This window comes from Triticum dicoccoides, chromosome 1A (assembly GCF_002162155.2).
Source record: "Triticum dicoccoides isolate Atlit2015 ecotype Zavitan chromosome 1A, WEW_v2.0, whole genome shotgun sequence".
Lineage (NCBI taxonomy): Eukaryota > Viridiplantae > Streptophyta > Magnoliopsida > Poales > Poaceae > Triticum > Triticum dicoccoides.
Genome location: NC_041380.1, coordinates 225005680 through 225016606, shown reverse-complemented (window position 1 = coordinate 225016606; position 10927 = coordinate 225005680). Strand labels below are relative to the sequence as shown.

General features: G+C 50.5%; 3 protein-coding genes across 4 annotated transcripts; 1 reads left to right on the top strand and 2 right to left on the bottom strand.

Annotated features, from left to right (window-relative positions):
- Positions 1–715: 715 nt before the first annotated feature.
- Positions 716–2002, bottom strand: LOC119267144 (UPF0434 protein CCNA_00107-like). Its single transcript, XM_037548477.1, has 3 exons — positions 1835–2002; positions 1696–1750; positions 716–996 (listed from the first exon to the last, which is right to left on the bottom strand). Exons 1-3 carry the CDS (start codon positions 1933–1935, stop codon positions 892–894), a joined length of 261 nt encoding a protein of 86 aa, XP_037404374.1. The 5' UTR covers positions 1936–2002; the 3' UTR covers positions 716–891.
- A 231-nt stretch (positions 2003–2233) lies between these two features.
- LOC119267122 (GDSL esterase/lipase EXL3-like) lies at positions 2234–3732 on the top strand. The gene is made up of 3 exons (XM_037548453.1): positions 2234–2662; positions 2763–2893; positions 2985–3732. The coding sequence occupies exons 1-3, from the start codon at positions 2356–2358 to the stop codon at positions 3663–3665; spliced, it is 1119 nt and encodes a 372-aa protein (XP_037404350.1). The 5' UTR covers positions 2234–2355; the 3' UTR covers positions 3666–3732.
- A 1889-nt stretch (positions 3733–5621) lies between these two features.
- On the bottom strand, positions 5622–9832 carry LOC119267134 (F-box protein At4g35930-like). Of its 2 annotated transcripts, none has more exons than XM_037548464.1 (5): positions 9598–9832; positions 6951–7375; positions 6793–6867; positions 6285–6394; positions 5622–6193 (listed from the first exon to the last, which is right to left on the bottom strand). In XM_037548464.1, the coding sequence occupies exons 2-5, from the start codon at positions 7296–7298 to the stop codon at positions 5926–5928; spliced, it is 801 nt and encodes a 266-aa protein (XP_037404361.1). In that variant the 5' UTR covers positions 7299–7375; positions 9598–9832; the 3' UTR covers positions 5622–5925. The 2 variants fall into 2 exon arrangements, with proteins under 2 accessions (XP_037404361.1, XP_037404359.1); XM_037548462.1 differs by having other exon boundaries at positions 5622–6196; positions 9598–9831.
- Positions 9833–10927: the final 1095 nt, after the last annotated feature.

Sequence of the window (10927 nt, the reverse complement as noted above, 5' to 3'; positions counted from 1 at the left end):
AAACATGGAGATGATGGCATGTGCAAGGGGAACAAGAACGGAGTTACAAGTGATGATTTCAGGACTTTGAAGCCACCATAATGGGTGCATGAAGCCTTGGACGAAATATACAAGATGCCACTTCATAAATTTCGTCCCGAGGCTATTTTAGGTGCTGCGTCACCTTATTATTGGGCCAGGCCCATGTAATTTCGAAATACATAAGTATAGGCTATTTTTAGAGTCCGTATGTGTGGGGAAACAAGAGATAGGGTTGATTTCGGACTCCTCCACCAAGGGCCACGAAATTCCCCCCTCTTCCTCCATATATACAGCCCTTAGGGCATCGTTTAGACTTTGGGGTTTTGTTTAGATTAAAAGTTCGCCATAGCTGCAACTTCGCGTACTTCGTTTGTGTTCAACGACCAGACAAAGGCGTCACAGAACCCCACCTTGATCAATAAAGTTTTCATCTTATATTCGCAATATCCAGATTGCAATCTTAGTTTCTTGCTTGTTCTTCGTTTGCTCGCGGGAAACAGACCCTCGTGGTCAGGTTGATCGTGCTCCGGCGTGGTCAATAACCTCTCGGAGTTGGTTTAGCGATTGCTAAGGCGCGACGTCCTCGCACGTTCGTAGTCGGATCGTCAAAGTCGACTTCCACCAAAGCGAAATCCACCATCTCATCGAAAGACGGGACACCTTTGCCTCTATCAAAGCCGAAATAAATTACGGCTAAGAGCAATACCATGTAATAATTTTATTTCCATTGTGCAAAATAGTCAGTACAAATCAACGTGAGAATGATTTACGGCGACAAGAAACAGTTTGAGGACAGCACATACTCTTGCTTCCATCTCGATTACTTTTTAAATACAGAACGATGTTGCCGGCTTGTACAACAACGTGGATTCAATCAGAGGAATCCCTAGGGCTGGTTTCATGTCCTGATTCCCTCTGGTGGTCCTCGAGCAACTTGCCGTCTTTCGGAAGGAGACAAGGAATTCCATCTACTATCTGTAGTTAATGTCAGGATGAAATCAGGGCTAACTGCTAAGCAGAAATGATGAGTGGAAATGCCAGCGATGCTGTTCACAATGAGTGGTGTAAGCATGCCAGAGATGCCACAAGAAATTGATGAAATGCTACAGGAAGCAATAAATTGAGATCCTGAAATTCCATAGGAACATGTTTATCCTAAAAGTTCAAAGTTGACGTAAAATATCCCCGTTTTAGAACATCAAATCAGTTGGTTGTTAGCCATTATATGTGCACTTTAATCATTTTCTCCTCTCACCTTCTCTCTCTAGTATGTGAGTCTGTCCCACACGCCACTGCACACGCGCTGATCCCAGCATGCTAACACCAGTAGTACTTTCTAGTAACATGATCCTCTCTCATGCTCAAAAACTTCATCAAACAGTCAAATTCTCGATAATCACAAAGACATGCTGTGTGAAGACTAGTTATCACTAGCTACTTCCTGAATTGAGTCTCCACTGCGGATTTCATGGTGCCATTAAGTAGCGATGCTAGGAAATCGGCCCCCTTTTCGTTTTGCACATGATGAATGTGTTTCCATTTTCGCCGAGGCAATACAGCAAACAGGTAAGCCGCAAGCATGCAATATACCGGCTAAAACCACCAGAGGGTTGCAGGCCCAAGCATTCAACAAGCGCGGCACATAGAGGAGCGGGAGGTGACACCGGAACTCACCGGGAAGGACATGCCGACGGCGTCGCTGACCAGAGAGCCGCTGGCCTCGCAGTACCTGGTGGGCAAAGGAAAGAGACGAGATCAATCAAAGGGAGTAGTGTGGAAGTAGGAGGGCCCAGATATTGCCTGGCTTGGCTACCTGAGAGGCTTCTTGGACAGGGGGCAGACGAGCATGTCGGCGAGCGCCTGCGGGATCCCGCCGCCGACGTGGCGCAGCAGCAACGCCGTGGTCCGCCTCATCGTCCTGTCAGGGTTGTGGATCGGGCCGGTCAAAACTTTGAAAGCCCAACCTGCCCCATCCGCTCGGCTCAGACAACCCAGCCCATCTCTAGAAGGTGGCGAACGGTTGGGGTAGGCACGAAAATTTCCATTCCAAGATTCCGCTAAAAGAACGAAGACAATGCTCACACGGACGTGTGTCACCTCGCTTGACGAAACAACAAAATTGCATTAACCGAGGTGGCCAAAACTTGTGAATTTGGAGTCTCAATCTTGTAAGAAATGGGGAGGGAATTACACAAGTTAAGATGAGATTGAATGTCTCTCTATCTATAACTACAATGCGCTCTGGCTACAAGAGAAGCATCGATCGGACAGAGCAGCGGTAGGCGTGTGGTGTGAGTGAGCTGATCAGAGATCAGCACCAACACCGGAGCAGGCATGGCCATGGCCAGCGAATGCACGCCCGGAGCCGGAGGAGCAACGCGCCGCCTCATTCTCATCGTCACAGCAGTCGTGGCATTGATGCTTGCGCGTCTCTCCTGCTGCACTGCCGCTTCCCAGCCGGGCTCGAGCCAGACGCGGCCGCCGGCGCTGATCCTGTTCGGGGACTCCATCGTGGACCCGGGCAACAACAACGGCCTCACCACGGCGGTGCGATGCGACTTCGCTCCCTACGGCCAGGACTTCCCCGCCCACAACGCCACCGGCAGGTTCAGCAACGGCAAGATCGTCGGCGACATCCTCGGTATGGGTATATGCATGGCAGGCACTCCATTGACGACTCTCTCTAGCTACTCGGTTCATGTATGCATGGCACAGAAACTGATGGTTTGCATTTGATCCAGCCACCCGGATGGGCCTGAAGCAGTACGTGCCAGCGTACCTCGGCACGGAGCTCAGCGACTCGGACCTCCTCACCGGCGTCAGCTTCGCCTCCGGTGGCTGCGGCTTCGATCCCCTCACGGCCAAGATCGTGGTGAGCGCTGCTCGCACTTCCAAGATCGAACACTCGACTTGAAAGCCCATTAGTTGCCTTGCTGATTTACATTGCCATGGCATTTCATCAGTCGGTTCTGAGCATGGACGACCAGCTGGAGCTGTTCAAGGAGTACAAGGGTAAGCTCAGCCGCATCGCCAGCGCGCAGCGAGCCGCCGACATCGTCTCGACGAGCCTGTACCTGGTGGTGACCGGCACCGACGACCTGGCCAACACCTACTTCACGACGCCGCTCCGGCGAGACTACGACCTCGAGTCCTACATCCAGTTCATCGTGCAGTGCGCCTCGGCCTTCATCCAGAAGCTGCACGGGCTGGGCGCGCGGCGGGTGAGCATCGCCGGCGCCCCGCCCATCGGGTGCGTGCCGTCGCAGCGGACCAACGCCGGCGGCGAGGAGAGGGGGTGCGTGTCCCTGTACAACCAGGCGGCCGTGCTGTACAACGCGGCGCTGGAGAAGGAGCTCCGGCGGCTCAACGGCACGGCGCTGCTCCCGGGGTCGGTGCTCAAGTACATCGACCTCTACACGCCGCTGCTGGACATGATCCAGCGCCCGGCCGCCTACGGCTTCCAGGTGTCCGACCGCGGCTGCTGCGGCACCGGGCTGTTCGAGGTGACGCTCACCTGCAACAGGTACACGGCGCACGCCTGCAGCGACCCGACCAAGTTCCTCTTCTGGGACACCTACCATCTCACCGAGACGGGCTACAACCTCCTCATGGCGCAGATCATCAACCGCTACGGCCTGTGGTAGATTCAGCGTCATCAAACTTTACAATCTCTATATCCATGTATGTATGGACAAGTACGAATTTTTGATAGCCGCCCCTCCTCCTCCTCCCTCCCACCCCTAGACACCCCTCCCTCCTCCTCCCTAGCCGCCCCTCCTCCTCTTCCCTTCCTCGCCGCCGCCTGAGGCAGCCGCCGGACAAGCCCGGGGCGCCAAGGATGGTGGCGGCGGGGCCTCGGTTGCCCTGCCTCTGCGTGGGGAACTCCGGATCTGGAGCGGCGGCTCCATTGGCAAGGCACGGCCGGCTAGCAGCCGTGCGGGTGGTGGATCTGGCGTCCCGGCCACGCGGGCGGCGGGATCCGGTGGTCATTGGCGGTCAGCGGTGGTTTCTGCGATGGCCGGTGCACGCGATCTGGTGCCTCCTCTCCTCCCCTGTTTGGCATGCAGGTCATCCTCGTCGGACCGCGCTTCCTAGGGTCGTCGGTTCTGTACAGGAGGCGCTGCTGGTGGCGGGGTGTGATAGCCTGGCTTATTAGGGATGATAGACTACTCATATCAATAAGGAATTCCTTCTTTTCCAGGAGCCCATTCGAACAGAACTCCAAAGTTAAGCGTGCTCAGCTTGGAGTAGTGTTAGGATGGGTGACCGACCGGGAAGTTGCTCCCGGGATGCGCATGAGTGAGGACAAAGTGCGCAGAAAAGACTAGTATTGATCTGTGGGGCCAGTATAGATCCCGCCAGGAGTAACGACCACCGGCGGGTGTGTCCGGGGCGTTACAAGTTTGGTATCAGAGCCGACCCACGCGGTTACATGGATGGTTGCGGACAGGTGCGCGGTCATGTTGTTCATGACATTTGTGACCCGTCGTGGCACCCGGCATGGCACATGTACCGGACTGGATGCACAGACGTATGTGCCAAGAGGGAACGTTCCTGTGGCCCGACGAGGACGTCGGTTCCTCTGAGTGGGGGTGTATGTGATAGCCTGGCTTATTAGGGATGATAAACTACTCATATCAATAAGGAATTCCTTCTTTTCCGGGAGCCCATTCGGACAGAACTCCAAAGTTAAGCGTGCTCAGCTTGGAGTAGTGTTAGGATGGGTGACCGACCGGGAAGTTGCTCCCGGGTGCGCATGAGTGAGGACAAAGTGCGCAGAAAAGACTAGTATTGATCTGTGGGGCCAGTATAGATCCCGCCAGGAGTAATGACCACCGGCGGGTGTGTCCAGGGCGTTACACGGGGATCTAGTTCGGGCGAAATCCCTAGTCGGCCATGGCCGGCCACGTCGACGGCGACGCCTGAGGGCGCCGTTCCCCTCCTTGGAGGCGTCGGTATGGACTGATCCCCCCACTTCTCCTTCCTCTAGATCTCCCGAACGAAAGCCCTAACTTTGTTGGGCGGCGACGGCGCTCACGGCGTCGTTCCCTTCTTGAAGGCACCGCTTTGGGAACCTTGGGGCTAGGTGGCGCTTGTGGGTGGTGGGCGACGGCGGTGGTGCGGCCCTGTCCCAGCATGGATCTATGTCCGTTGCTTGGAGATGGACTCGCGTAGGTGGAGGTCGTCGTTTGGCGTCATAGTGGCGTCGGTGGCGGAGGTACCTGCCAAGGTTGACACATCAATCTGCTCTGAAGATGGACCAGTGAAAGATGACGGCGACGACACATGTGAGTGCGTCGAACCGGTTTGTGACCCGGACCCGGTATGTGGCTCGGTCGGAGCCTCCGACTTTAGATGTTAGGCTTAGGCGAGAGGTCTGAGTATTTGACCCAGCTTGCACCCCTTCATCATATGGATTGGTGTAACGGCAGATGTTGCCAAGATGGCGGATTCAGACAGTACTACTTTGTAAGGTCCTTGAGAATAATTAATAAAATGGCCGCATGCATCTCCTATATGCAGAGGCCATCCTCCTTTTCTAAAAAAATGGACAAGTACGAATTTGCAGTGTCTCCAGAATCCTGATAAGCAGACACCAATTTTGAAGCCAAAACACTATTATCCTTCCAAGATATTCAACCGCTACTATAGTATATACAAACCAGGGAATAAAGCAGACTTTGGTCCTTATGAGCAGGAGAGTATGACAGGCTAATGACTAACCTAAAACTGCCTAATCTGACCATGATTATCCAAGATGACACACAGGTGCCACCAGGCAAAAAGAAGAAACAAAGCATACCCAAAGACATGACATGAATGATAAACACTGTATATACATTATGAGATGAGGCATGAGAAGCGATGTCAATCCATCGCAACCAGACCACTTCGTTTGGGGCTTCATAGGAGCTTATTCTGCGCCACCGCTTCGCAAAGCTCTTCCTCGTATAGCAAAACTCTGGGAGAAGCTGCGGCCTTGGGTACAGGCCTTGGCAATCCTGGCGGCATCAGACGCCGCAGACGGCGCTTTTTTGAAGGCAATGAATCTGGGAAAAGAACGGCTGTGATCGGCTTCACATCGAGCAGCTTGAAATGTGATGGCCGAGGGCCGTGTTTTGGAGCCTTTGGGGTTCGAGGGGTGGCCACCCTCACATCTTTGCCATCTATTCTGCTGAAAATTAAGTGGTTTTCAAACAGATTAGAGCTTCATTCAAGCAAATTAAATGTTTTTGAGGGTAATCATGATAGATATGACTAACCTCGTGAAAGGCCAATGCTCACTCCGGAGAGGGGTCTTGTTTTGGAGCAGTTCCTGCCTGCTGCGATCTGGAGTGGTGTAGTTGAAATGGTACTGCCTTGCCAGTTCCACCTAGTTCACATGACCAACATGAGCACCAGACTGAGGGGATAACAAACATCCAAAACACTGGACCAATTAACAAGTATAGAAATGACTAGGCACGCTACAGAAAGATTTGGAATCCTATGTAATTAACTAATTAAGCAATGGAAAAGCAGACTTTCTGCCATGTCAGATACCATGGTAGGTAGTTACTATGCAGGTTACATGGATACCATACACCAACGTAAAAATAAAATAAGAAATGTAGCGTGTTATGTATGCTCATAGGTCTCACCTACTGTTACCAAAACATCATTTGGTTCATGATTCTAGTGAGAACTAAGTTTGACAAGGGTATTGAAAGTGCAAAAGGAAAAACACTTAGTAACTGGACTAATAAACTATGTACAAAAGATGATACTTACTGCCTTCCGGATCCTTGATGAAACGTGGAAAACAGCCTTCAGCTGGTCATGGTGCAAGTAACAGACGATCTTGATCTTTTCAATAAAACAATGGTAGTCAGATGTGATACAAATACAATGCACATTGGAGTTAACAAGAAGTAGTTTCGATTCTATACCAGCAGATCAAGTGGAAGTGACTCAAGCCTTGAATGCCCATCGCATTCAGTTGCTTGAGGAGTCTTTGGAGTTGTTGGCAACAACTGTCCCTTGATGCCACTAAATGTCTCAAAACTGAGTCTTGCTGGAGACATAATTGGTGTACTGCTTTCAAACACAACCTCGGCATGTGGTGATATCTCCAGCTCATCATCCTTCTCCACATTTAACAGAATCCGTTTCTTCCCTATATCCCTGCTTGTGCTCCTACTATAACGAATCTGAGCCAGGGCACCAGGCTTCAAGTACTTGTTCTTTGTATGTTTCACTCGTTTCTTTTGCTTCAGAGTCACTGATCCAGACCCCATGATGTCTACTACTAGCAAGAAAATTTGGAACGGCAGATAATGCAAAACCTTGCTTATCTTCCAGTTTCATCTCCCAGCTTCAATAAGAGGGAGCACAAATTAAGAAAGGAGTACAGCAACAACAAAGATAATATAACAGGAGAACTAAACTCATTATGAACATCAAAAGCTTTGCTATCTTGCCAGTTGGTACAAAAAATACTCTAACGTCAGGTAGAGCTAGGATGTAAGAAAGGAAACTGCAACATAATATCCTATGCTAGACAAACAACAAGCGGCGGCCTCCGCGTCTCCTAGATTGGGTCAGAAGCAGGACAATGAGATAGTTATATGGGAAAATAATGGGAAGGTGAGCACATTGCCACCAAATAAGCTCATACCAACTATTCAAATGTATTCATTTGTTATTTGGTAACTAAGCAAGTATAACAGTTCTCTGTTCTCCATTGAAGAAGCTGATAATTAGTTTATGCAGCCTAAGATCAGGATAACTGAACAAAATTGCAATACATAGTGATACAAATGTAACTTCAGGTTCTAGAGTGCATTAAACGGTAATGAAAATGACTTTGTGGCATGGTAGGTACGTGTGTGCACCACAAGCAGCCGACATGTGTCTACACCGGTCAAACAATCATTAGGAAAGGAAAGCGAGATAAAAACAGTGGGTAGGCTAACAGCAGCTACACAATGCACAGCTGGCAGGTATAGAAAGGCTTGTCCTATGCTCTGTCGGTAAGATTTGGCAGGTGTAGAAAGACTTGTCCTATGCTCTGTCCGTAAGATTTGGCAGGTATAGAAAGAGTAACGTATACAAACGGAAGTACAGCCACACCCAGAATCCTCATTTCAAAAACCAAACTTTCGATGCTAATTTTCCTACTGTAAAGGGTCTAAGTTGTTGTGAACTTTTAATTTCGTTCATGTGACGTTCCCATGTTTGGTTTAGGTGTTTACCGTTTAGAGTGAGGATTTTCTGTTTCAGTCAGTAAGTGTGCACACCTCCCTGCCTGTTGGATTTGTCTTGGGATTTGGTTGAACATGAACTGGCAGTTTGATCAGGCCCCTCGCGATAGGGTCTAGACCCAGTAATTGTACTCTTTTCCCAATGCATAACCTGCCTGGTGATGTCATGCTAATTTGCACCCGTGTTGTGTTCCCCACGTCTCCGCCCAAACCTTGATATCAAATTTACTATTTTAAGACAGAACTGGACACTATTGATCAACTATCTTAATCAATGGATGTAACTATTTTATTATGGGTTTATTCTATACATACCACTGCCAATTTCGCGTATCCAAAAATATGACTGCAAAAAAAACTTACAAAAACATTTCCATGGTCAACACTTGGGTACTTTGATAAATGCCATTATGGCAGTGGCATATATCGAATTAGCCCTTTTTGCAGTGGCTTTGTCCGTAAGTTTTCTTTTTTTTTGCAAAGGCATTTTTCAATTACAGAAAGTAGGCAGTGGCATATGTAGAATTAGCATTAGTATATGTTGCAAGAAAACAAAGACGGCTTCCTTTGTTTATCTAAAGGATGCCATGAATGGCACTACCGCACTAGTATAAAACTGAACATATAAAGGGGAGGTTAGCACATGCGACAGGGCCATAGAAGGGTGCTATAATTATTGTGTTGTTAATGTGCTAATATTAGGTTGTCTAATTTTGTACTAGTAAACAAATAGTGGCATGGTCGCTGAAAGCCGACTAGCTGGAGAGGCCATTATTACGAGTCGTGATTAACCACATTAAAACAGATATGGGTCATGATTAACGACATTCAGAGAGGTATGGGTCATGATTGACTACATTAACAGTCCCCTTAGCAACAACCTGAGAGAGCAATGCACAAAGGAACCGTAGTAGTAGTGGGTATCAATTCATTGTACTAGCATAGCATATATGGGTAATCAGTCACAAGAGAGTAGTGTCTATGGGTAATCGCAGAGGAGGGGTTAAGAAGGGCTAGCGCTCTGCAATGTCCCCTTTCTAACATCTATGGGTAATCAGTCACAAGAGAGTACTCCTATTGAAGATCTCCATTGAACAGTAGTAAGTGATAATACAAACTACAGTAGTAAGGATGGACGCAAGCACACATGTATGGGCAGCCAGATTCATCCCTTGGTACGGTAAACCTAGAAGCCCCGGTCCTATCCCGATTCGATTCGATTGGGTTCGTGTAGGAAGACAGGACGAGGTCGCCGAGAAAATTCGACCCGAATCAGTAGTATAGAAGCAAGAAGACGCATGGAAAGGAAGAAGTAAAAAGAATTGGTCTTTACCAGATACACCCGCCTGCCGCCGCGGCTCAGGAGCCAGCTCCCATAGGCTTTGCTGGATTCAACTCTCTTTCTGCAATAGACGCGAGCAACCGAATCACAGCCGCCGAACCGCCGGGCAGCGAGAACCAGCAGAATCTCTCTCTCTCTCTCTCTCTCTCTCTCTCTCTCTCTCTCTCCTGAATCCTGGTGGATGGACGTGTGGAATGGATGGGTGAAAGGAGAGGAAAGGAGAGGAGAGAGAAAGGAAAGGGGGAAAAGCATTTGTACGAACGGAGAAAACGATAGGGAGGGAAAACCGAAAAATTTCGTCGGCGTTTGGCGCCAATGCGCCTCGGAGGGGCCCCGTCCCTGCCAGAGGGTTTGTTAAACATTTTCTCTCTACAGGAAACTGATTCCGTGAGCGGGCCCCACCTGCTCGTGTCTACAGAGTGGAGTAGAAATTCAGGCGGACCATCCAGGCGTACGTGCGGTGCGGAGGGAGGATCCCAACGACGCCGTCGGCCCTATAGCCGTCGGCTGGTAGGAGGAGCATGGTAGAGCGGACGGCGTTATCGCTCGAGTGGGCACGGGAAGCGTACGTGGTAGTTTGCGCCAGCTGGTGGCCTCCCGCGTGGGGCGTGGGCCGGACGGTGGCGGCAGCGGGAACAGCGGAGCCGAGCGCGGCGTGGAGATCGGGGCTGGACTCTTCCTTTTTCCTCCCGGTGGATCTGTCGGTGGGGATTTTTTTTTTGACACCGCTAAGAGCATCTTCAGCCGTTGGCTCCTTAGACGGTGATTTTATGCGCCATCTGAGAACGAGCCGGCGCTTAAATCGGCGCGGGGGCGAGCGGGTTCCCAGCCGCTCGCCCCAGGGTCGTCCCGGACGCATCTTTTTATTTTTTTAAAAGCTGAATTCGGTGAAGTTTGACAAAGTTCGGTTAAAGTTCGGCAAACTTGATATTCATATTAAACATGTTCGGCGTTTTACATAAATTATTTAAAAAAACTAATCTATGGGGCGAAGAACTCAATCAGCGCGGCGAAGTCGCCGCCGTCCTCGTCGGCGGCGGCCTTCTCCTTCTTGATGGCGCGGCCGCCCCTACTGGACCCCTGTCCGGCGTCTCCATGACGGACAGGAGGTGGCGGCGCGTCATTGTCATCGTCGAAGACGACGATGCCTCCCTCGTCCCGGCCACGACGACGAGTTTCAAGCCGCGCGAGGGCGGCGCACTGGCACTCCCTCTTCGTTTGCACCCAGTCGTCGTGCGCCCATTTGAGGGCCGCTTCGTCGTCGAGCGCCTCCTCCTTGACGCCGCTGGCGAGCCCGGGCTCTGTCTTCACAGCGGGGAGC

What these genes read in the sequence shown, in the direction of transcription:
- LOC119267122 (XM_037548453.1), top strand. Translation starts at nt 2,356, where the DNA reads ATGGCCATGGCCAGCGAATGCACGCCCGGAGCCGGAGGAGCAACGCGC. An exon ending in GATCGTCGGCGACATCCTCG is followed by an intron (nt 2,663 to 2,762) that starts GTATGGGTATAT and finishes CATTTGATCCAG; the next exon opens with CCACCCGGATGGGCCTGAAG. An exon ending in CCCTCACGGCCAAGATCGTG is followed by an intron (nt 2,894 to 2,984) that starts GTGAGCGCTGCT and finishes GCATTTCATCAG; the next exon opens with TCGGTTCTGAGCATGGACGA.
- LOC119267134 (XM_037548462.1), bottom strand. Translation starts at nt 7,298, where the DNA reads ATGGGGTCTGGATCAGTGACTCTGAAGCAAAAGAAACGAGTGAAACAT. An exon ending in CACTTCCACTTGATCTGCTG is followed by an intron (nt 6,868 to 6,950) that starts GTATAGAATCGA and finishes TTTATTGAAAAG; the next exon opens with ATCAAGATCGTCTGTTACTT. An exon ending in CATCAAGGATCCGGAAGGCA is followed by an intron (nt 6,395 to 6,792) that starts GTAAGTATCATC and finishes CATGTGAACTAG; the next exon opens with GTGGAACTGGCAAGGCAGTA.
- LOC119267144 (XM_037548477.1), bottom strand. Translation starts at nt 1,935, where the DNA reads ATGAGGCGGACCACGGCGTTGCTGCTGCGCCACGTCGGCGGCGGGATC. An exon ending in CTGTCCAAGAAGCCTCTCAG is followed by an intron (nt 1,751 to 1,834) that starts GTAGCCAAGCCA and finishes TTTGCCCACCAG; the next exon opens with GTACTGCGAGGCCAGCGGCT. An exon ending in CCGTCGGCATGTCCTTCCCG is followed by an intron (nt 997 to 1,695) that starts GTGAGTTCCGGT and finishes CATTAACTACAG; the next exon opens with ATAGTAGATGGAATTCCTTG.